We start from the raw sequence: 24,776 nt of genomic DNA, 5'->3' as shown, positions 1-24,776 counted from the left end.
GTCTTCATGAAAGCTACGATTATACTGAACTGAACTTTAATTCAGAACTTTACGACTTTACCAAACCATTGATGTGTATTTTCTGTGTCCAGGATGCGTGACCTGTCTGCGTCAGAGAAGCAGGAACACGTGAAGTTGCAGAAGCAGATGGAGAAGAAGAACGTGGAGCTTGACTCTCTGAGAAGCCAGAAGGAGAAACTGCAGGAAGAGATGAAAGCGGCAGAAAAGACCATTGATGAGCTGAAAGAGCAGGTCAGTGGACCTTATGACTGAGCTGCATCTTTTCTGACTTGTGACACTGTAGAGGAAGTGAAAGGTAGCTCCCTCAGGCCTGTGATCTTTTAATTCGTGGCAGAAAAACAACATGTGCTCTCTTTCAGGTGGATGCAGCCTTAGGTGCAGAGGAGATGGTGGAAACTCTGACAGAGAGGAACTTGGACCTGGAGGAGAAAGTCAGAGAGCTGAGAGAGACAGTCACAGATCTGGTGAGTGAGAATCGCCCAGAAGAAACATGGCAACAAACTGAGCAGCTTAATAAAAATCCCAAAGTGATTTTCAGTCCATAAACACTCTGATTTATTTCTCACTATCTCGTTTTACTGCTCAGACTGGCCTACCTGCATACATGTATAGTAATAAGGTCTGAGAAAATTGAAGTACTGCTGTTTGCTGACTCATTTCATTAATAATATGGGCCCGGGGTCATTAATATGCATTTGGTGCCCTCTGGTGTTTGTCATCACTGCAGCTTTTGTTGGATTAAAGTGCTCCTTTGGTGTGCACTGACCTCGAACAATGATCATATGTCCTACACAAGAAACTCGTCTGTCTTGTACCTGTCATTAAAGAATGACAAAAGTGTCTGAAAGCATTGCAGCTTATTGCACAATCACTGAAATATACAAGAAAATAGATTCCAGTTTAAAGAAACTTTAATGTACGTTGTTTTTTCCAATAATAAACAAAACATGAGTTTATACAAGCTGCAAAATCTCATAATTACCCCACAAAAATCTGTTGATCTAGAAAAACAGTGACAGATTTCAAAAACCAATTTAAAAAAAGGAGGTGGCCCTAATTGTTTGTGATCATCTCCTTCGTGCAGGAAGCTATAAATGAGATGAACGACGAGCTGCAGGAGAACGCCAGAGAGACGGAGCTGGAGCTGAGGGAGATGCTGGATCTGGGAGCAGCGAGAGTCCGAGAGGCAGAGAAACGAGTTGAAGCCGCACAGGAGACCGTAGCCGATTACCAGCAGACCATCAAGAAGTACCGGGAGCTCACGGCTCACCTACAGGTAAGCATGTAGAGGAAATATGTAAAACGTCTTTTCATATCTAACTTGTTAATCACGTGTTGGTGTCCTGCAGTCAGTCAGTCATGATTGTTCTCATGTGTTTGCTGCAGGAGGTGAACAGAGAGCTGACCAGCCAGCAGGAAGCCTCAGCAGAGCTGCAGCAGCAGCCGCCAGCGGAGATGTTTGATTTCAAGATTAAATTTGCAGAGACGAAGGCCTACGCCAAGGTCAGAACCAATAACAGGGTTTTGGTCTGAATAATAAGTAGCTCCTCTTTTCACATGGCTTGAGATTGCCTTTGTGTTTAGAGGTTTTAAATCAAAACTTCTGATTTTAACTTTGGAGCTAAACAAAACTTCTAATGTCTGTTTTAGGCTATTGAGATGGAGCTGAGGAAGATGGAGGTGGGTCAGGCCAACAGACACGTTTCTCTTCTGACCTCCTTCATGCCAGAGTCCTTCCTCCGTCACGGTGGAGACCACGACTGCATCCTGGTGTTGCTGCTCATCCCCAGACTCATCTGCAAGGTAAAAGCCACTGCATCTTTTAGAAACAGGAAGACGAGACTTGCTCTTCATGAGGTTTAAACATGTCTTTGTTCCTGTTTACGTGTCTTTTAGGCCGAGCTGATCAGCAAACAGGCACAGGAGAAATTTGATCTGAATGAAAACTGCGTGGAGCGAGCCGGCTTGAAGGGAGCTTTGGGTGAGCAGCTGAGCTTCGCGGGTGGTCTCGTCTACTCGCTCAGTCTGCTGCAGGCCACGCTGCACAAATACGAGCAGTAAGTATCACCACAGACTCTAAACTAAAGATAAACACCTGATATGATAGCCTGAGAGACGACTCTTTAAAGTTGTAACTGTATTTTCAGTGTTAATGTCCTGGCTGTGCCTGACTCTGTTTCACTGCTTCCGAATAAAGAATTTTTTCAGGGGTTGCTTATCATTAGAGTAACTGCTCCATACGTTCTTCTTGTGCTTGTCAGAGCTCTGTCTCAGTGCAGCGTGGAGGTCTATAAGAAGATCGGCTCTCTGTACCCAGAGATGAGCGTCCATGAGCGATCTCTGGACTTCCTTATTGACCTGCTGCACAAAGACCAGCTGGATGAGACGGTCAACGTGGAGCCGCTTACCAAGGCCATTAAATATTATCAGGTACACACAAACAAAGTTAATGCATGATTACTGTAATTTAATATAACTGTGTTTCATTAAAACAAAGTATTTAATGTCTAATATTCTGCCTTATTTTCATTGTTATAGTATATTTTCCTGTATTGTATTACAAAATTCATTTGCATTATGATGAAAACATGCAATTTAGACTCCTACTGCTTGTTTAATATTTGTCCTTTTTCAGCACCTGTACAGCATCCACCTGGCAGATCAGAATGAGGACTGCACCATGCAGCTGGCTGATCACATCAGAGTGAGTACCGACATCACCTGCAGTCTCCGAGGAATCTTTAGGAAGTTTATAAACCACCTCGGCCCTCAATCCAGCTTTGTCTCAATCTTTTTTCATGTATTTTGCTTTTGTTTTTCTGGTTAAAGAAATAGACTTCACTGGTTACTCATGGCTTATGTTCATGTGCAGTTTACCCAGAGTGCCTTGGACTGCATGGCTGTGGAGGTGGGTCGTCTGCGGGCGTTCCTGCACGCGGGTCAGGAGAAAGCCGACCTCGCCGTGCTGCTGAAGGATCTGGAGACATCCTGCAGCGACATCCGGCAGTTCTGCAAGAAGATTCGTCGTAGAATGCCTGGAACGGATGCGCCTGGCATCCCAGCGGCACTTAGCTTTGGACAGCAGGTAACCATGGTGATCAAACCATCAAGTTAACCCCCCCCTCCAGATCTATGGTGAAAGTGACAGTAAAAAAAAAATCAAAAAAAAAATCTGTTTTTCATTTCATGTTCGTTTTCTTCCTATCTTACCTTTTTACCCAACAGGTGTCAGACACCCTCTCAGACTGCAGGAAACACCTGACCTGGGTGGTGGCAGTCCTGCAGGAAGTGGCAGCAGCCGGAGCTCAGATGATGTCACCTCTCGGTGAACAGGAGGGGCTGTCGGCCGTCAAACTGGAGGATGTGGCGTTCAAAGCTGGAGAACAAGTACGTACATTATTACTTAAGTGAAACAAGGTCACGTGACCTGCTGGGACGTATGTGGAGGACACTGCTTAGAGTAAATTAGTCATTTGTAATTAAGAATTCTGGCTGACAATAAAAAGTAATATTGATTTAGGTGCAAAAATTCTTATATAGCAGAATATTTCAAGTAAATAAATTTAAAAACAATGCAGTGACACGGTGACAACAGTTTCCATAAGAAGTCATCTTGCAGCAGGAATTATTGGGAATTTTGAGAGCCAGCAATTTTTTGAATGAACTCAATGTGAGCTGAGAAAGTGTTTATGTAACGGAAACTATTATAAAAGTCTGACCTGCTAATCGAAGGAGTTCATGTACTTTGATTTTTGTTGTTGTCTGAGCACGTTTATGGACCAATGACTTGACAGCCTTCTGGACAATCATACTTTCGTTTTCAGATCTATGGATCCCAGGGTGCCAACCCCTACGAGTATCTGCGACAGTCCTGTAGCATTGTCATAGCAACCATGAACAAGATGGCGACTGCTATGCAGGAGGGAGAGTATGACTCAGAGAAGCCTCAAAACAAGGTAATTAGCTCAGTGTGGGACCACTGTGAAGCTGTGTCGGTATTTTAGTTGTGGCTTCGTGAACCCAGAATATTATTTTCATATTACTCCATTTTTCTTCCAGAACCCTCCGCCAGTAGATGTGCGAGCGGCAGCTCTTCGAGCAGAAATCACAGATGCAGAAGGACTCGGCTTAAAGCTGGAGGACAGAGAGACGGTCATCAAGGAGCTGAAGAAGTCTCTCAAGATCAAGGTAGAAAGAAGCAGCAAATTCACTGTGAATAAAAACATTAAAAACACAGAATTGCAGAATCATTTGTCAGGATAGAGTTCATGCAGCTGAAATGGTAGATGGTTTATATTCATCTGCATCTGGAGTTTATTGTGTAATTGTGTTTTCTGAACTGGTTTTAAATCAACGTTCACACCTGTCCACACTGAGGGAATCTGCTCCAAAATATCTGAAGAAAAGTAACAAATTGGCTGTTCGGCAAATTCTGCAGAGGCACAGTGTTTTGAGTTAGGGGGGTATGTGTGCTTTTTCAGGGAGAAGAGCTGAGCGAGGCGAACGTGCGTCTCAGCCTGCTAGAAAAGAAGCTGGACAGTTCATCCAAAGATGCAGACGAACGTGTTGAGAAGATCCAGACTCGACTTGATGAAGCCCAGACTCTGCTGAAGAAGAAGGAGAAGTAAGAAGAAGAACACGTCTGTGATTTAGATTATTGAGGAGATCTACAGTTGTGTTATATTGTCCTCACCTCCGCAGAGAGTTCGAGGAGACGATGGACGCTCTGCAGGCCGACATCGATCAGCTTGAGGCAGAGAAGGCCGAACTGAAGCAGAGAATCAACAGCCAATCAAAGATGACCATCGATGGGCTGAGAGGAACCGGGCCATCAGGAATCGCTTCCATTGTCACAGGAATGGCCGGCGGTGAGTGAGCAGCTGCATAACATGCTCTTAGTTTGGTGGTTCTCTGGTAATAGATAAATTTGCACTTTAACTAACCTACCTGACAATCACACTGCAGGATTGATGCTGAATTTTGTGGTTATTTATCATCATTTTAACTCCAGTTTAATATCTTTCCTCAACAACCAATGATTCTTCTTTCTCGCTGTATAACTCTTCTTTAACTCCTCTTATTTTCACCTACTCATTCTTCAGAGGAACAAAAAGGTATCTACTTGCTTCTATTGGCATCTGATGTGATGATGCATGCTATTTATTTATTTATTTTTTTTACCTTTAGTGGTTCGCTCGCATGATTTGAGAGGAGTTAGACATGACACGCATGTTTTATTCAGTGTCTGCAGGTCTGGAAATTCCAGGGTGTCAGAAAATAAACCCATTCACTACCAATAATGATACCACTGAACCAGGAAGTTGTAGCACAAGAAAGAGCTTTGAATTAAATTGAAACAAATAATCTGATGGTGGATCAAACTGAATCGGAATGGGTACTGAGAAAAAGCTAGCCGTATTGTTTGTGTTGTATTCAGTATCTAAAAGTCTTAGTAAACCGTGCAGAAACTCGTTTTTGTGTATATGCATTGTTTTGGCATGCACACCATTTCCCTCCCATATTTTTAAGGACATCTGCTCATTATTTATGCAAATATTTGTATGCAAGTCAGTCAGTATGCACAGGAATGGCATCTGCCAAATAAATGCAGTGGAATAAAAAGTCAAATGTATTTTTGCTTCCACCGCCGTGCGCCTGTAGCATGCGAGAGGTTTATTTGGTTTTTCATCAGAACTAAATGTTAAAGACGAGAGTACAAAGCTGTGGTCCGAGGGTCAAATGAATGTGAAAATACTGCCAACATTCAGGTTTAAATAAAGCTTTGGCGCCACTCAAATACTCATAAGGCGTTCCTGTTATCGTTCACAGCAAACATGATGTCAGGTGTCGGCTCTGGATCGGGCGTTCAAGTGATCGACTCACCTCTGCTGACTCAGCAGATCGAAGCTCAGAGGCTGTGCATCAAACACCTGAAGAATGAGAACAACAGGCTGAAGGTAACCAATGCCTCTCCACCACCTCAGCATGCGACGGATGCAATAGTGAAGTCACACTTTAGAGGTCAAAGAACCTGCAGAGGTTACACAAATAACTGAAGAGTGAAATTATTCCTTCATTAAACACAACAAATATGGTAAAAAAAACTTGTAGATTTTCAAAGCTGAGATTTTACCTTAACTTCCACATGGATTGGGGCTTTTTGGGTTAAGATCACCACACCTAAAATTAGATGGATCATTTTTATTCACCATCAAAGTGTTTTCCAACAGGCGGAGAAGATGCGTGCTCAGCTCGCCTCTCTGCCTCCTCTCAATGTGACCAAGCTTCGCTCCAAAGACGGACGTCCTGAAGTGCTCTCCAGTGCCCTCTACCGTAAGACCGATCAGCTCCTGGAGACACTGCTGCAAATGAGTGCCAACGTCAAGGTGGTGGACATCACTGGAAAATCTCCTGGTATGTGACATTACTTCCTCAAGGAAAGGAATTCATAAATATTTGACACGACAGTGTCAAAAGCAGCACGGTTAGACTGAATAACTTTTAGCTGAGTGAAGAATTAGTGTGCAAAGAAAACCCTAGATGCTCTTAACTTAATTACACCAGAAATCATGTGCAAATATTTAGAACTGATTGTTGGGCACTTCAGCATTTCAGAGATTTCCTCATATTTTTTTTGCCCTGCAGTGACCCCTGGTGCTCAGCTCCTGGAACAGACAGCTAGACTGCAGTCCCTGAATGACACTCTGGACAGACTGAAGGTGCAAACAAAACAAAGCTGTGAAGCACAGAGAGAATAAGATGATAAAAATGCACAAAAGTTACATTAAAACATTACTGTTCAAGCTGATGCTGCACCTGAAGTACTCACCTTACAGTCTTCATCTTTTCTGCTTCTGTCAGGACGAGGTAGCAGAACACGTCGTCAACCTGCAGCCCGGAGCTCGAGTCTCGTCTGATTTCGCCACGTTCCCTTCGACCTCATTTGTTAAGGTAAGTCTGCTGGTACATGCACTCTGATAAAGCTCGGTTTTGACTCTGAGCTGGATGAATGAAAGCTTTTGGCTGTCTGACATGAGCTACAGCGTACAAATGCTTCTGAATTTAAAGTTCAAATTCAAATTCAAATTTTTATTTGTCACATACACAGTCATACACAGTACGATATGCAGTGAAATGCTTAGACAACTGCTCGTGACCTAAAGAAAAAAAAAGACTATGAATAGGATAGGAAATAAATATGAAAATTAAAATGAAGGGTGAATTTAACTAGGAAAGAATAAATAAAATATAAAAATTAAAGTTAAAAATACAAAATACACAAATACACAATATAGAGATGTATAAGAATATATGAAGAAATATAGAACAATAACAGCAGCTGTACAAGTACTAAATGTTAATGAAGAAATATAATGTCCAGGGTTGTGCAATCCACATGTGTAAGTGTCTTGTGCAGTGCAAATATGCTCTCCACTGGGCACTCGTTGATGACGGGGGTCTGGTAGTTCCTCTCCTGCTTAGTGCTGAAGTCCACTATCAACTCCTTTGTCTTACTGACGTTTAGAAGGAGGTTGTTCCTCTGGCACCAGTTCTCCAGATTCCTAATCTCCTTCAGGTAGGCCGTCTCGTTGTTATCAGAGATCAGGCCCACCACGACGGTGTCGTCAGCAAAATTAATGATGGTGGTGGAGCTGGTAGTGGCCACACAGTCATATGTGTACAAAGAGTACAGCAGGGGGCTCAGAACACACCCCTGGGGGGCTCCAGTGCTGAGTGATGGAGGCTGAGACATGTCCGCCCATCCTTACTGCCTGTGGTCTGCCAGTTAGGAAGTTGGAGATCCACTGACACATAGATGAGCTGAGTCCCAGGTGCTCCAGCTTGGTGGTGAGTGTGGAGGGAATTATGGTATTAAATGCAGAACTGTAGTCGATGAAGAGCATTTTAACATAATTCCCCCTTCTAGTGTCCAAGTGAGTAAGTGATATGTGGAGGAGATGAGAGATGGCATCGTCTGTGGAACGATTTGGATGGTAAGCGAACTGTAGTGGGGCCAGTGTGTCTGGTAGTGAAGAAATGATGAAGTCTCTGACTAGGCGTTCAAAGCACTTCATCACTACTGAGGTGAGGGCTACAGGACGATAGTCATTGAGAGAAGCAGGGTGGGGTTTCTTCGGGACAGGAACAATGATGGACTCTTTGAAGCATGTGGGGATCACCGACTGAGATAAAGAGATGTTGAATATCTCAGTGAATCTAAAGCCGACTGATTTTCTGTGTTTAGGTGAAGGAGGAGAAGCAGGGTGACACGGTGCTGGTGGGAAGGGTCATGGTGCCGTGTCCCCGCGGTCAGGAGCAGGTCCACCGCCTCGTCCTGTCACAGTCGGAGCTGCGGCGAGTTCACAGTCTGCTGCGGACCTAAACATCACATGCCCCGCCTTCCCGCACCAAAACACTCCACCACCATCAGCTTTTTCTCCAGGGCCAAACAAGTCACACCAGGAGGCTTTTTAGGTTATTAGCTGTGAGATTGTAACCTGCAGCTCTGGCATCAAAGTGCACAGGTGAAGGCTAAAACGTAGAAATATACAAATCTAAATTGAGTCTGAATTTGTTAGTCGACTGACAAGCAGCTTATTGGCAACTATGTTAGTCATTGTCACATTCTTTGAAGACTGAGAAGTCTTCCTCAGATTTTTAGCGTTTTTAAATGTCGAGGGTTTTCATGTGTTATTTGAATATCAGTGGAATCTACACTGATGGCTTGAAAAACATTTCTTGTAATTATTCCCATTTAAGACATTTTAAAAGAACTGAGAAAATAACTGGGGAGATTAACTATTAGTGATTATTTTCAGTCCAGGTCAGAGGCTAAAGAGAAGGACTGTTTTGTTTTTTCACACAGCCAAAATCAGACTGCACATCTTTGCACATGTGACTCGTTTCAGGCAACTCTGCATTTGACTGAGGCCTTGCTGGCTGTAAATTGGAACCTGGATGATGAGATCGTGATTCCTTCCTTGTATTTTATGTCTAGATCAGGGGTCGGCAACCTGCGGCTCCGGAGCCGCATGTGGCTCTTTAGTCTTTTTTCCAATTATTTTTTTAGAAGTCAGGTCAAGGCTCCAAAAGCCCAAAGGAGATATAAGGGTGGCGGCTGACAACAGTTTTTGTTTGCCACATGGATCATTTTAGTTCAGCTGGGTGTCTTTCCTTTTGTTATATTTCTTAAAGAGTTCAAAATGTGTTAATTACATAAATAAAATGTAATTTTCTCTATAGCACTTCATGGATTTCATAAGCAGCACACCTTAGTTGTTCACACAAAGCATAAAGGTAAAGAACAATATATACAGTGTTATCTTCATTATAGATGTCAAAAAGTATTTGCGGCTCCCAGTGTTTTCTTTTGCGTGGAAATCGCGTCCAAGTGGCTCTTTGGGTGTTAAAGGTTGCAGACCCCTGGTCTAGATTTAGTTTTATGGCCAGAAAAACGGAGAGATACAAGTGACAATGCTCTTGCATGCTGCCCAGATTCACCAAATCTATAATAGAAAATGAGCCAGCCTCCTCCTGCACCCTGGTGTGGAGCATTCTCAGCGTGGTTTATATTTGGCAAGAATATGATGTTGCTTCATATTTCCTGTTTGCAGTTATTGCCTAACGAGATGTGAAGAATCATGAACCTGTGCTGTAAACTTTTATCAGGTGTCACTGTGACATGACACCTGATCGCTGTAAAAGGAAAGGAGCACTGAAATAATGGATTTGCCACTTTAAGTGAGCGAGCATTGACACGTTTTTTTTTTTGCACATTTAATTTAAATACTGAGCCTTCTGAAGTTAAATACAGACTGAGGGTTTTAGTGTTTACCTCTGTGGTTTCATTAACCTTTGCTGGCTGCACAGAACAAAAAAAAAACAAAACAAAAACATTAAGCTCAGTGGATTTCCTGAAATTCTTCTGCAGATTTACACAGTCTGGCTGCACTTTAGTCAGAGCATTATATGGTTTAAATGATTTCACATATACTACACTCTTGGTGTAACCTGTAACTGTGCATTTTATTGGCTTGGTATAAATGACACACTGGTCGCACTGGTGATATTCGACTGCATTGCCTGTGTTCTGCTGAGCTTTCCGTTGCTGTAGATTTTGTAAACTTTGTCCGAGCCTTAAACCTGCAGAGAGCCTTCTGGTAAAGATCAGTCACCTGCCTTATTTTAGATTTGTTTCAACCAAACATTGTTTAAAGCAAAGCGACATCTTTGCCAAAGAGTCTTTTCTTCACATCTGCCATGTTTGATTTTCAAGAAGCTTTTAATTTATTATTAATTTGTCTAATAGACTGTTTTGTTTACACAGTGCTGTCATAACTTGAAGTTTTATTTATTAATGGGACTCTAAGTAACTGTAGTTAAAGAGGGAAATGCCGACATCTCTTATTTATTGGTTGTAATATTTATCTGTGCTCTCAGTGAGCAGCTGATGTGCTGAAACTGCAGCTTGTCTTACCTTTTTCCTTGTGTGGCTTCCTGCTCATGCACAACCAATAACTGATCAATAAAGACATTAAAACAAGCATCTCACCGTCTTGAATCTACTATGGGTTAAACAAAAACAATAATTTACATCTAAAACATGTAAATTTGTTCAAATTTTGTTTATTTTAACATAAAAACATTTTCTAGTTGCGAATTTGACTTTAAAAAAAACAAAAACATCAGAGATGTTTCCATTTACATGCAATTCTAATTTCAACATAATCTTTAAATTAAAAATATGTACATTAAAAGTGTAAAAAATAGTTTCACGTCATTGATTTCAATATCCAATCTCTTGTTCTGATTATTGCCACGCTGATCTTCTGCCCAGGACCCGGTTTGTGATTCTCTAAAAGACACACAAAACAGTCATTGTTTCGATTCACACAACGTTACAGTTTGACACAGTAAGCCATATTTAAACCATCCGTGGTTTCAATCATACAAACTGCTTTAACACACAACTTTCTTCTAATTTGAGTGACTTATTTATAGGAACATCTAACTGGAGTGCTCGAAGCACGGACACATGGATGATAAAAGTTGTTTGTACCTTGTTAAAAAGTTGGGCGTTCAGTCGGTAAGTGTGATACTCTGCTTTCCTTCGTTCCTCCTCTCTCCTCCTCTGCACCTCTGGCAGATTCTCGTATATCCTGACGGAGAGACGGTGTTCAGTAGAAGATAGAATGATACTGATACTGTGTGAGGTACATTTCTGTTATGATTCATTTTATGTGATGACATCAGAACCATGAGCTTACTGTTTGGACCTCTGGATCATCTCCTTCCTGGGAACGGCCCTCCGGAGCAGAGCAGTGCCTTCACAGAGAGAAACCACAATTAAAAACTAGCTGATTAACTCTCTGAGCTAAAGCAGAGAAACTTTATAGTCCCTCAAGTAACATTTACTGGATATAAGAAGGACGTGTAGACAGATTATCAGCTCAGTAAACTAAAAGTTCTTTGAGCAGCATACATGCCCTCTGCTGTTTGGTACCTGCAGGCCTTGGCAGCATCCCAGCTCCTCCTGGGTGGTTAAATAGATCCCCCCTCTCTTGGATTAAAGCAGCTTGTAGCTTCCTCTCCTCCACCTGCAGAAACAGACGATTCACCCTCTGCATGGACCGGGAAATAAACTCTGGACGACGCATCTCCAGGGCCTCCTGCAAAGTAACAGGAAACCGACAGTGTTACCTTTTTAACTGGTATTATGATGGTAAAGTTTATCTTGCTGACACCCATGATAGAAGCCTTCAAGTAAGTAAAGTTACACGTCTGAAATTCAAATCTTTTCATACAATTTCTACGACTATACCTCTCTAAAGAGGACTATAAGCTAACCTGAAGTGACATGTGTGTTGAACCAGAAGACATCATGTGTTTAGGATCAGGCTCCGGCTCAGCGTGATGTTTGTTTGTATCCTCATGCACTTGTCTCTGTCTGAGCGGCTGTCTCCATGGGTTGATTCTGCTGTACGGTTCAAACCAGGCGATGTTTGGCCTCTCTTCCTCCGGCTGGTTCTCCTTCCTTGCCTCTGAGAGCACGCCGTCAGCAGAGATGAACCATGAAACGGCTGAAAAAGCCCACAGAAAAAATTTAACAAAGAATAAAACAGGGATTTAATTCATAAAATGAAAAGTTGCAGTTAGCTACAAATCGTGTGCCAGTTGACCAACCTTTAGGGTAAGGCTTTGGTGGGGTTCTCTTGCTCCTTCTCCGCCCTCCTCTTTCTCTCACTACACTGGACGAAGACAACGAGATCTGCTCGAAAGCTCTAGCTCCTCCCGGGGAAGGGAACGTGGTTCCAACATCTCTGGTGTGTCGTCGAGTCCCGTTATGAACAATTTCCAGGTCACCTGTGTAAATTTGGACTGAATGTATATTAACTCTATCACATGCTTCGCTGGTGTTAAAACACACTGCTGCCTTATTTGTTTGTAGCATGACAAACTATGAACACAAATTAAGTAATTCTTTGCCAAGGGACTTTAACAGAAATGTAATCTTAGCACAGACAATTTCACAAAGATTTTATAGCATGAGCAGCTGGTGCAAATAAACCTTTACAAAAAGGACCAGAATGCTTTTGTATATCACAATTTTAACAAAATCTGATGAATCAGTGGGACATGTGTCTTCTCTGACCTGCCTGGATTCTTTTGTTCACCAGTTTAACAGCCTTCCTACCCGGCAGACTTCGGGAAGGCCCGTGGTGTGAAGGAACGGTGTAAGTGCTGGTCGACGACACAGATTCAGCAGCAAACTGAAGACGAATACAGTGACATCAAATGTTATAACAAGTTATCATTTTTCATTCACCTGCCACTTTGTTAGGTAATGTTCAACTGCTCATTATTGTAAATAAATATCTAATTAGCGAGTTATATGGCATCAACTTAGTGCTTTTAGGCAAGTGGAGATGGTCAAGATGACTCGCTGAAATTCAAAGGTAGGATTAGAATGGGGAAGAAAGGTTATTTGCATGACTTTGAACATGGCATGGTTGTTGGTGCCAGACACAACTATCTCTAGTGTTTACTTTTGCTCTGCAGATTAATGAACATACATACCGACTGATCAGTGCTGGTTGTCACGGACAGTGCAGAGGCGCGAGGAGGCTTTCTGTTTCTTCCTCCACCCTCCTTCGTCTCTTCTTTCTGCTTGTTGATGGTGTTGTACAGTTTACTGAGGCTTGGGGCGCTTTTCAGGTGCCGTACTTTGTGGGGGCCGAAGACTCTGATCAGTCGGGCTGTGTCCACGGTGGACATGGAGCCAGACGTGGTAGACATGGTCTCCGACTCATGTCTGTCTCTGGGAGAGGCGTGCTGGCTCTGGGAGGAGCTGTGGGAGAAGCTGGAGGTGAGGGAGGTGTGGCTGCCATCCTCTGTAGACCGGCAGGTTTCATCAACCCGAATGCTCGGCTGAATGGGACATTCAGTTTTTTTCTGTCCTCTTAATTTCCTCCCATCTTCTCTGACTTCACCTCCTACGCTCCTCTTAATCTCCCCCAAAGTCTGCTTTATTTCTTTCCTCCTCTTTGTCACATCCTCTCTCCTCCTCTCCTGCTCTGGATGATAACCAGTCACCTCCTGTGCATCACACACATTGAATTCCCTTGCACTATGAATAAGGCGAGAAAGGCGCTCTAAACGCTCCAGAAGTGATGCTTCTCTGTCACTGCTGGGATGCAACTCCTCCGTGGTCCACTGATCGCAGAACTTCTGCCACAACTGGTCCAGAGGGCGCTCAGGACGCCTCTGCTGCTCGCTTCCTGTCTGAGGCTCAGAGGTTTGGACCCGGTGAGTGTTTCCTTTACTGTAGTCCATTTCAGAAATAAACGGCTGAAACCTCTCAAGGTGGGACTCGCTGTGATGCTGTTGGGGGAACTGGATTGGGCTGCTCCCCTGGTCTCTCTTGAAGGTTTCTTGATTCCTCAGTAAAGATTCCTCGATAAAGGCAACAGAAACCTTAGAAGAAGGCTTTAGTCTTTGGCTCACAGTCTGCGAGCTGTTATTCGATGTTGTAGAGGCATCTGTCAGGAGACACGTAGAAAAATTAACTGTGTACAACAAAAGCACACAGTAACAGGACACCAAGAACCAGCTAGTTTTCAGACACAAAACTGTCCAACTTAACATTTACAGCAACTTCATAAAATTAACGAACTCGCACGATTACCTTTTTTCCACATACTAGTAACACATAATGTTTCAGAATCAAACCAAAGAAATGAAGGAGGTATCTGGTGTGAATATGCATGCGTCATGTTCAGGTCACCTCTCTGCCTATTTTCTTGCATGGTCAAGTTGGCAGTTTTCAGCCTCTTGCTGTAGATGCCCTCTGTGTGTCTGATGGTCACTCCGCGGTCCAACCCTGGGTCCTTGTTTCCGAGGACGTCACTGCTAAAGTGAGGAGGCACGGCGTCGTCTGAGCCTAGTTAGAATTCAATACTCTCCGTTATCTCGTGAGGAGTGGCATTCAGAGCAAAACACGACTAATCTTCTTGTAAAAACAAAACAACAACAAACAAAAAAAGCTTAAAAAAAGTGAGCGAAATATTTTGGGTAAATATTTTGAAAAGAAATGAAGATGTTCAGGGACAGCCTGCTCTTGTCGTCTCAGGGTCTCAGCCCTGCCTTTGTTTCCCCCAGCCCCTGAACATGAATAATTAATGTGCTGCTTGGTGTACGTTACAAAGAACCAGCTGCTACCCATTCAAGCACAGGAGAAATGAGAGCTCACAATTCAATTCCCAGCATGCCTCTGACTTCTTATTTCTAATCCTTTGAACATGTTTTACAGCTTGCAGTGTGATTTACGACAGTATTAAAGATGCAAAAATTGCTCCAAAAATTTATGTTATACATATAAATAATATATTTTGTTCAAAGAAAAGAAAAAAAACCCACTTAAACTCACCAGGTATGAAGCTATTGTTTAAGATCTAACAGTGTGAACAGACTGTAAGTTGTGAGCTGAACTGCAGATGTTAAAAACTTATCTTGTGACGCTCATGAGAGCAATATGGGAACAAGGCTGGTAAAAAAAAAAAAAATCTGTGATAAATGTACCTGTGTGGGTGCTCTCCATGGTGGTGTCAGATGCCTCTGTGGAGGAGATATCAGCCTCTGTGTGAGGGACATAGAAGACCTCCTCACTGCCATGAGGTTTATAAGGCAGCAGGACAGGCACTGAAGTAGGAGGCAGATGCAGTTGGAATCAGTTGGCATTATGACTGATGTATTGCTGGAATTACAGCCGATTTAAAAAAAAAAAAAAAAATACTACCTGGGGTTTTGGCGGTAAAGGGTCTTGTTGAAATTTCAGATCTTTCACGTGGTGTAAAGGACTGTACGGATGGGGTGGTCATCCTCTCCTGAGGCACAACAGTTTTAAAAACAGCAGAGCTGTCGGATCTTTCAGGCAGCCGCTGTCGTGGTGGCTCTCTGGTGTCGCACCACTCAGGTGGACTGGACAAACCGACACCTTCATCAGGACTGCTGGCAGCTGATGATGAATGTCTTAGGGGGACAGATTCTTTACGTGGCAGCCCTGAGATTACATCAGCTTGACTGGAGTAGACTATAGAAGTCAAGCTGGGATCAGTAGCTTTGGGGGACAGAGTGAGATCGACATGTGAGACATGGCCTGTATGGGCGGAGGTTTTAACTGCAGATGAGCCTGTGGCCTGATCTAAAACATGACCAACACCCATACCAGACGCAGATATCATACTATCTGGCCTGAATGACTGTGTGCTGTTGTCTCTGACAGTCACATCTACTTTATCTGAACCCTGTGAGGGAGGAAGTGGCTCTTCAAACTGGCCTCCCTCAGTGTCTTGCCTCATCTGATTGGCTGCCGCTGACTGAGAAGTCACATTTTGATTCATGCTGTGCAAACTGTTACTAGGTCCATGCACTGATGAGTGTTCTCTGGTTGTTGTTAGTAGTAAATCAACCCCATGCTCTTCAGTCAGTTCTAAAGAAAGCTGCCTGTCTGTTGTTGTGGTTCTGACTGCTCCTGATGAGAGCTCGGTCAGGCGGAGGGGCTCTGGGGCTGGGCTGATGGGAGGTGGGGAAGTGGAATTTGAGGGGGAGGTGGAGCTTCTGTGGGTGGCGATAGTGATGGATGTGAAGACCTGAGGTTTTTTAGTAGGAAGCGTCACTCCTTCTCTGGCAGCAATTTCACACACTCGAGCTTCTAGGTCCGACTGAAGAGCAGTTTGTAGCTGTGTCCTGGAGTCGCGGGTGATCCTACTCAGGCTGTGCAGCAGCTGGGTTGGCTCATTTATAGCATCCCTGTGAACAGCAAACGTCTCCGCAGGCTGGGATGGATCAAGCTCCCTCGAGATTTTAACACTGGATGCTGCACTGCTCTCTGTATCTGTGCTGAACTGGCTCTAAAAAAGGCAAAAAACAAGTCTGTGTCAAATACGGAGACCAGGAAAGGACATTGTTGGTGTTATACATGTTCTTCATTTACCACACACCAAATATTTTTGCACTGCAAACCTGCATGTGAACCATAACTGGTGACAGTTTTAATATGATAATTTGTTTGAAAGGTCTGACATATGTTTGGCCACAGCAGTCCTGCAACACACCAGTTACCTTGAGTATGAGAGCTGTCCAGACACGTGTAGCAGATGATAAATAAACATTTACACAAATTTAGTTTAAAATTCATACAAAAGTTAGTATTTACATTTTATAATTCACTATATTTAAGTACATTGCTACCAACTACATACGATGGTTGCCTACTTTGTAAAGTGCAATAATTAAGAGTCGTTCCTATAATAATTACCTTTATGGGATTTTTTAACAGCAGTTCTCGCTTGATCTCTTCAATCCGCCGTCTATCTTCTTCGTCCAGCTGCTGCTCACACTGCTGTCCTGATAGCTTCAGCTTAATCCATTCTGCAACATTAAGACTCGCTTTTTCATCTGACAAAGACGTCTTTGATGTCTTAAGCTACAATTTAAACAGAATCACAATTTAAACTAGATCAAATCTAAACAAATTTGAATGGTCATGTCTTGAAAAGTTGTGCAGTCAGTAGTCAGTGCAGCAGCTGAATATTTGGACGTATGTAAAATGTTTGTTTTTTTTCTTTAAACCTTAGACGTAAGAAACTCATTCATGAGTGGATGTTACTTGTTTTACCTCTGGCTTTGCTCTCGTCTTGGTCTGAAATGCTCGGTGTACTGGACACCATGGTGGATGGAGATTCACTCTGCAGCAACTTGGCCACTCTGGCTGTCAGTGAGCTTTCACAGCTCACATCACTCATCACTCCTTGATCAGCATCCTTGAGGATGGGTGAGGAAGACCTGCTCTGTGAAGCATCTTCAGAGGGAGTGATTTCCTCCTCCCCCTCTTGAACATAAACTGAATCTGTAGGTGTAGAAGTGAGCTCTTGTGTACTCACAGCTTGTGGAGGCTTGACGGTCACCGGCTGTGTGGGGGCTTTGTCAGGAGGTGCAGCACTGCAGCCCTCAGGCTCTGTCCGGAAGGCTGATTTGGAGAGGACAAGTGACGTCCCTGCACCATTAACAGTGCTATCTTGTGGCGCTTTGTATGCCACTTTGGTTGGTGCAGTAAAAACAGCTTGTGTGGATAAATAATCAGATTGCAATGATCGATTTACACCTTTCTGACCAAAAGAGCTTTTCCTCATCTTCTCGAAGGTCAGCATGGGGTCAGAGGAGGACCTTGTCCAAAGCAGTGAGGAACATGTTCTTTGGTCTCCAGTTGTAGAGGATGAGGAGAAATCCTCAAGTCTGCTGGTTTTCTTCTTCAGTAATGGGGATATGTCCTGATCAGGGAGAAGACGGGGGGTAATGGGGGAGGTTGAGGAAGCTGCAGAAGACCCAGTGGACATCATGGTCTCTGCATGAGAGACTAGTTTACGGATTTCCAACAAGGCCTTGGAGCTAACAAAAGAATCTTCTGCACTTTGATCTGCACTACGACTCATTTGTAAAAGCGACTCCAAGCTTCTTTCTCCGTGCCTCTCCTTGACAGCTGGCAGCATGTCAGAGTTAAATTTGTCTTCTAGCTGGCTGATTCGCCCACTGCTGCTTAAACTACCGTCCTTCTGCTGCTGGCAAGGCTGCAGTGTGGAGGAACGAGTGTTTTCATCGGGTGAGGTGTAAGGTGCCAGTTTGTGTTTACTCTGCCTAGCTTCTGTGTCTGATGTAGGAGAGGTCCGCCTGGCCTGCTCTGGGATAGTTGCCGCTGGACAGAGACTGTCCAGGCTGAATGGTATGGATATGCTGGAGTCTACTGACAGAATGCTGGACTGGGAAAACTCCTCTTTGTGGGGACTGCCACCTGAAAACACAATACCATATTTTAAACTGTAAATCCCCCGCAAATTTTGGTACTTAAATAGGTGTGTGAAGTTCCTAAAACAGGATATAACAGGATATATGACCACATTTTCATGGCCTGAGAAATTTTTTACTTTTAAAGTCTCAACAGCTTTTCATAAAAGTAAACCTGTAAAAGTAATTCTTGAGGTCAGATACCCTCAGAGGGTTGAGTGCTTTTAGTTGGGGTTCCAGTAGATCCTTTAATTGTGCAGAACTCAGTGGGAGAGAATTCAGGCTCTCTGATTGGTCCCCTGGGCACAAACGGAGTCAGGATTGTAGATGGAGACTGGTCTATACCCAGGTTACGAAGATACAACTGCAAAAAAAAAAAAAAAAAAACAACAGAGAGAACACCAGATAATAAAGTATAAGTCTACACATATAGAGTATTTTTCCCAGGATAATAAATTTAATTGCAGAAACTAGACCTCTAATAGTAATTTCATTATATTATAGAGAGACCCACTGCTATTTCTGTAAGATTTCGTTTTTTTTATTTATTTACCGGAATTCGTTCATCAATGTTGAGCTCTCGAGGCTTGGGGAGAGGTGGTGGTGTTGACAGTTTTGAAGTCCACGAGGGTACGTAATTATCAATTTCTAGGCTGACAACAGATGACGTCCCAATGGAAGTTCCTAACTTTACTCCGCTGTAACTATCTTGGGAACTCGAAAGTGTCAAGTCTCGATCAAGTGACACATCACTGAAGTGACCGAGGCTCGTGAGATGTGAGGTTTGAATTGTATTGGTTTGATCATGATGATGAGCATCATCATCCTGACTTTGACTCTTGTCTCTTTCTGAAGGCCTGTCGATCTGCTGATCTTTTTGGACTGACATCACAACTGTGCTAAGAGAAGAGTGAGACTGTGACCTGCCTAGGGGTGAGGCAGAGGGTGGTACTGCAGACCCTGTGTTCTCCTCATCAGCAAGAGCACTGCCCACTGCCTCTGTTCTTCTTGGAGAAGAATAGCCAGAAGGTGCTGTTGAGGAGGTCTGTGTGGCAGCACCTGAAACAAGAGGCTGCTGTAAACTCCTAATCTTCTGACTAACCAGTTGATTCAGGCTGTCAGATACTGCGTCATAACTTTTCTGTTTAGAGGGGATGCTAGAAAATCCCTGCAGTGACAGGCTATCAAACAAAGACATCTTGCCTGAACTCTGATTTGCCCTCCACGCATCTACTTTCTGCATATAGTTTAGACTTGGGAGGGACTGGACTTTTGTAGAGGCAGCCTCCTCTTGGCACTGAGTAGCTGTGTGTGTGTTATGGGTGCAAACTACAGGAAAAGCTGGTTGTTGAGAAATTTTTGGGACTGACTGATAAGAGTTCTCTTTACTAGATTCAATGGAGGAAAGGTGGCCTAGTTTAGCCTTAACACTGGATTTTGTTGGGGCATTAAAAATGCCTGGAGTGGACTGAGACTGTGGAAGAAAACCCAGGTAGGAGCCATCCAACCCTGTATGGTTTCCTGAGGACCAGAGGTCTTGCTCTCTGCAAACCCGTTCAACACCTGTTGAAAATGGCCCTGTCCATTGCATACCAACCACATTTGTTCTACTCGCACTTGGCTTTTCCTCAGACATCTGTTTGAGAAATGGTGTGAGAGATGGACCAGGTGGCGTAGGACGTTTTTGCTGTTTGTTTTTGGATTCAGCTTCAATCCTGCTGCGTTTCTGTACTTCAGACACCAGCTCTCTATGTAACATTTCACTACTCTCATCAGGCTGAGTACTGCGGGAACCCACAGTAATGTTAGACACTTCAGATAACACTGTTTGTGGTTGGTCAGGATCTGAAACTTTGTCCTGCTGTTGTGTCTGGTGCTGGGGAAAAGAGACTTCACCTGGAGGCTGTTCTCTTACATCAGTAGTTTGCTGAGTGATCAGTTCACAAACTTCAGTGCTTTTAGACTCTTCTGTAGAAGGCTCTGTTCTCTTCACAGAAGTTTCAGAGGCAGAGGAAGTAGCACTGCTATTGCTGCTAAGCATCCCGACATCTTTCTGCAGGAGATTCAGAAGATGCTGAGCAGGTATATTCTTACTCAGAAAGAAAGTCTCATCTTCAGCAGGTTCTCCTTCTAGCTTTGCTCCAGGTTTAATTAAGGTCTCTAGGTCCTTCTCTCTGCTACTTGTATCAATTACAATCACTGGGGAATGAACCTTTTCCTCTCGTTTACTTTGCTCCCCTGGTGATAGACTGTGCTGAGAGAGGGAGCAGCAGCTGCTTTCTCCTTCTTCAGAAAGGATGCTTGCCTGGGCCAATGGATGCTGGGATAATGAGCCACGCTCAGAGGTACGGGTGGTGTGATCCTGGGATGAAAACTGAAACCGCTCTGAAGCCATGGAAACATCAGGGTATGCCCTTAAAAAGTAAATAATTATCCATCTACATGTTATACATTCACACAATATGTAGAAAACTACGCACACAGGTCACGCGATTAAGATGACTTTTTTCTTACCTTAGAGGGGCAAATTCTGTCTCACTTTGTTGTAATAAAGAAAACTCAGTGAGGTTGTGATCAACTCCAGGTAACAGGGAAAGGGCTGGAGACATGTTACTGTCCTGAAAATCTAAGAGAAAGCGCAGAATGAACACACACAAATAAAAAAGCAGCAATATAACATAAAACTATGGTAAGACCCATCAGTGCTGGCAGCTTCCTGTTGACATGAATAAATCATACATCACACAAAATCTGTTTGATGACAAAGTCAGAGTTAAGTGGGTTGAGACACTTGCAAAAGGTGAAGAGATTAAAGCTCTGCTGACACTCCAGTAGGGATGGGTATCGTTTAGGTTTTATCCGATACCAGTGCCAAATCGGTACTTTTGAAACTGTGTCGGTGCTTAAACGGTGCTCGAACCAGTGCTTAAAGAATGGAGAACATAAACTTTGTCCAAAACCCTCTTATGTTTTTATTTTTAGCAGTCTCTTTTTTTTCTGCAAAATGATAAGCACCGTCCAGCCCCACGCACGGGGCGATCCACGCTAACTCGCTAATGGAGATTTACCACACCTGCAGTAGATGTGCTCGGTGTGAGGTCTTGCAGCAAGCTATCAAATACGGTGCATTTCTCGGCTTTTAAAAAAACGCTATGCGTCGCCAGGTGTTTCATCAGATTTGAGGTGTTACCTCCTTTGCACAGTATCACCTTAACCTCTTAAGCCCCAAAGGGGTTTCTGAGCTTCCTGTTCGAAAATGCAATGCCCAAATTTAATTGACTATTTCTCTGCAATTACAAACTATGTGCTTACAATCTTCGTATCAAAATAAAGCTAACACTTGTGAAATTTCATCAGATGTGTAAATATTGAAGCAGATATTACTGTGTCAAAGTTACTGAGACTGGAACACAGAAAAAGTAAGTAGATTTTATCCTCGCCTATTTTTAGCTATTTTAGCATATAACCCTTTTAAAAATATGCCTCAGTTCATATTTCATTGCAGAAATTCAGTAACCAACACATAAACATCATCTGTGCAAAGATTTATGTTTTTAAAGTGAAACAGTGAAAAATTACAGCGCTGTCAATATATGAATATCCAGATGTTGTACAAAAATGTCCAATTTTGGCACACAATTGGACACCATGCCAGTTGGATTTTTTAGGTATTTAAGAGCAGAAATTAATTAATTTTATTAACATGCCTAAAAATGCTTTAAAAAAAAAAAAAACACTCTTGAAGAATTAACCACACATTTACATGGTAATGGACCTTTTCTGCCGTGCGCATGGAGCGCTTAATTGGCTTCTGGCCTTAATTGGCCCCTCTCTGAGGGGCTGTAACTTTGGTTTCTTTTGGTCAATTTGCATGATTGACACCTCTTTTTAATCGTTTGAGCCAATAGAATCACAGTAATGATGCCACGTTCACGTTATTTCAACCAATCAGACGTTCCAAGGCCAAAACCCACATGGGCCCAAATTTGCGTCTTTTATTTATGTGACCTCTGTCCAGTCACGTGTCTATAGGTGGGTCTAAAATGGAGGTTGTTGACGGAAAACGGCTCTGATGCGGCTAGGTAGCCGTGGTACCTGCTGATAATCACGTGGCTACCGCCTACCGGCCAAAGTAAGGAAATCGGGACGGTAAGCCAATTTCTGTCTTAGCGCATTTGCGCCGCTGTGTGTTTTTGTGGTCTTCTTTTGCGGCTCATTCAGTGAATTTTGGTCTGAGTGTGGTGAAACTTGGTGTTTGGAATTGGTGATAGCTCTGGAAGATAACCAGCCTATCTTTAGCCGGTTACATGAAGTCTGGAGAATTTCTGGTTCGCCTTGTTTGTTTAGCGGACTTGTGCGCATTTACATGCTCGTTTAATCATGGCTTGTTTTCGTTGAGTTTGGTGGTTGTAGAAATGGTTTATATGAGATTTTAGCTGAGATTCAGAGGTTTCTGTGGATACCACACATGTCTGGATTTATATTTCTCACCCCGTGTTATAACCGATTAAACGTGATCTCCTTCTTTTTGCCTTAATGGCACCGGGTACCGGTACCCATCCCTACACTCCAGTAGTATACAATCTGCAAACTCTACTTTGTCTATACCAAATCTACCAAATGTATCATGCAGAGGAAATAGGGGTTTAATATACTGATAGTATTCCAATCTAAAATCATTATTGTGTTAATATCCATACCTAACTGCAGAGCGGGTGTTCCTGGCTGCTGCAGTTCAGAATGTCTTTGTGTTCCTAGTTGCCTTATGTGTGTTTGTCCAGCATAACGGCTCACATCTTCATCTGCTGGCAACTGAGGAGATGCTGCCCTCCTCTGTGAACAGAATCACATTTTAATTCTGGCAGCATTTCATTTACAGGAGGTCACACACTACTACATGGTGGTTTGAGGGCATCAAATGAAACTGAGCAATCATAACTCTGCTTGAGACAAGCCACTGTCTGCTGTGAAAAACGTCTTGATGAGCAAAGTAGAAAGCAGAAAGTTCATACATTCATCCCATACAGCTCTGATTCCAGTTTGATTACACCAGTATCACAATGTTGTCAGTCAGAAGTCAGAGGAAAATTCCCAGACTGACTTGAGCTGATAGGAAGGCAAAAGCAACTCAAACAAGTGTTTGTTACAACCAAAGTATGCAGAAGATGTACAATACATGAACCCTTTAACAAATAAGCTACAGCAGGACCAGCAAGACCAGACCACGTGCCTCTGGTATCACTGGAAAGCAAGAAACTGAGGCTACAGTCTGCAACAGGCTCACCAAAACTGGACAACATAAGACGAGAAAAACGTTGTCTGGTCTGATGCAGAAGTTGAATGGTAGGGTCAGGCGTAAACAGGATAAAAGTATGGATATATCCAGCCTTCTGTCAACTGTTAAGGGTCCTTTCTTACCAAATGAGCATCATGTAAACACCGCAGTTTACCTGAGTATTGTTGCTGATCATCTGAGTACATAATACAATTATGAACACTCTTCTATTTTGGATAGAGAACACGCTCTTCTCCTCGTTTCTTCATTCTGAAAGTTTTGGGAGTTCTTCCTTTTAGAAATGATGGTGGATGGCTACAGACTGTAATGATCCTCATAGCAAGTCTGTTTTTTTTTAAGTATATAAACAAAGCATTATTGTAATCTAACATCTCTATCTCAGTTAATTTTATTAAGAAATCTGCGGTTTTTCGTGTCGGCGCATTAGCAGTTTATGTGGCATGCCTGTATCTGGTCAATTTAGTCATCAAAGTGATTTATTTATAACTAACAGACTAAATGGACTGACAAACTAGAAGCAACAGGTTACATTTAACCTAGTGTCACCCAGGAGACTAACCGTTGACTAACCTGCATATTCTTTACATTAGTTGCAATTGGACAAGGAACAAGGAACATTATACTGGAGAGAGACTTAGCTAAACCCAGTAACCTGAGGGTAACGTTAAATGAAGGTTAGCAAAGCGGTTAGCATTTAGCTAGCTAGCCAGCTAGCTACTAATATCGCCAACGCTGTGATTATAGTCACATTTCCCGCCTTGAGAATTACTTTAAAGCCTCCCGAACGACGAGTTCCAATGTAATCACACCAGAAGACAAGCTGCAATCATGCAAATTACCTCTGGAGGTTCCATGCTGTCGTTTTTGTTGTTGTTGTTGTTGTTACTGCTGACAGTCCGCCACAATGAGCGCGCCTCCACCTTTTCCTAGCAACAAGGGGCGTTGCTAGGAAATACAAGCTCTTCAGCAAGGGACGTTCTTCTTCTTCTGTGGTGTTGGCACTTGGCACTTTACATCCCCTTATGTTATATTACTGCCTCCTCCTGATTCTTTCAGTCGTAATTTATATTCGTGAAAAAGTCCCATTCCCCTTCCCTCCACTGATCCACAGACACACGAG

General features: G+C 43.0%; 2 protein-coding genes across 8 annotated transcripts in view; one reads left to right on the top strand and one right to left on the bottom strand.

The window, feature by feature from the left end:
- dctn1b (dynactin 1b) overlaps nt 1-9,140 on the top strand; it is a 35,078-nt gene extending 25,938 nt beyond the window's left edge. For 5 of the 6 annotated variants that reach the window (XM_039603591.1, XM_039603590.1, XM_039603589.1 and 2 more), the window contains 20 exons: nt 93-252; nt 381-485; nt 1,106-1,297; nt 1,408-1,524; nt 1,672-1,824; nt 1,918-2,078; nt 2,283-2,451; nt 2,657-2,725; nt 2,894-3,106; nt 3,247-3,408; nt 3,846-3,977; nt 4,081-4,209; nt 4,503-4,645; nt 4,723-4,889; nt 5,124-5,135; nt 5,851-5,978; nt 6,252-6,435; nt 6,667-6,740; nt 6,883-6,972; nt 8,267-9,140. In XM_039603591.1, the coding sequence (XP_039459525.1) occupies nt 93-252; nt 381-485; nt 1,106-1,297; nt 1,408-1,524; nt 1,672-1,824; nt 1,918-2,078; nt 2,283-2,451; nt 2,657-2,725; nt 2,894-3,106; nt 3,247-3,408; nt 3,846-3,977; nt 4,081-4,209; nt 4,503-4,645; nt 4,723-4,889; nt 5,124-5,135; nt 5,851-5,978; nt 6,252-6,435; nt 6,667-6,740; nt 6,883-6,972; nt 8,267-8,404 (2,698 nt within the window). In that variant the 3' untranslated portion in view covers nt 8,405-9,140. The remainder of the gene's footprint in view (nt 1-92; nt 253-380; nt 486-1,105; nt 1,298-1,407; nt 1,525-1,671; nt 1,825-1,917; nt 2,079-2,282; nt 2,452-2,656; nt 2,726-2,893; nt 3,107-3,246; nt 3,409-3,845; nt 3,978-4,080; nt 4,210-4,502; nt 4,646-4,722; nt 4,890-5,123; nt 5,136-5,850; nt 5,979-6,251; nt 6,436-6,666; nt 6,741-6,882; nt 6,973-8,266) is intronic. The other variant, XM_039603588.1, reaches the window with a different exon arrangement.
- A 193-nt stretch (nt 9,141-9,333) lies between these two features.
- Nucleotides 9,334-24,581, bottom strand: alms1 (ALMS1 centrosome and basal body associated protein). Of its 2 annotated transcripts, none has more exons than XM_031733439.2 (18): nt 24,496-24,581; nt 23,061-23,193; nt 20,875-20,986; nt 18,914-20,774; nt 18,565-18,724; nt 17,198-18,367; nt 16,838-16,950; nt 15,317-16,430; nt 15,100-15,219; nt 14,306-14,461; nt 13,099-14,060; nt 12,674-12,791; nt 12,205-12,384; nt 11,869-12,101; nt 11,525-11,690; nt 11,289-11,346; nt 11,081-11,180; nt 9,334-10,876 (listed from the first exon to the last, which is right to left on the bottom strand). In XM_031733439.2, exons 1-18 carry the CDS (start codon nt 24,508-24,510, stop codon nt 10,832-10,834), a joined length of 6,816 nt encoding a protein of 2,271 aa, XP_031589299.2. In that variant the 5' UTR covers nt 24,511-24,581; the 3' UTR covers nt 9,334-10,831. The 2 variants fall into 2 exon arrangements, with proteins under 2 accessions (XP_031589299.2, XP_039459413.1); XM_039603479.1 differs by having other exon boundaries at nt 20,666-20,774.
- Nucleotides 24,582-24,776: the final 195 nt, after the last annotated feature.

This window comes from Oreochromis aureus, linkage group 19 (assembly GCF_013358895.1).
Source record: "Oreochromis aureus strain Israel breed Guangdong linkage group 19, ZZ_aureus, whole genome shotgun sequence".
NCBI lineage: Eukaryota > Metazoa > Chordata > Actinopteri > Cichliformes > Cichlidae > Oreochromis > Oreochromis aureus.
The sequence above is the reverse complement of the archived record's forward strand: the minus strand, read 5'-3'. Positions and strand labels throughout refer to the sequence as shown.

Coding starts and splice junctions, on each gene's coding strand:
- alms1 (XM_031733439.2), bottom strand. Junction 20,775..20,874: donor ACAGAATTTGCCCCTCTAAG/GTAAGAAAAAAG, acceptor TTACTTTTTAAG/GGCATACCCTGATGTTTCCA. Junction 11,691..11,868: donor CAACACACATGTCACTTCAG/GTTAGCTTATAG, acceptor GTTACTTTGCAG/GAGGCCCTGGAGATGCGTCG.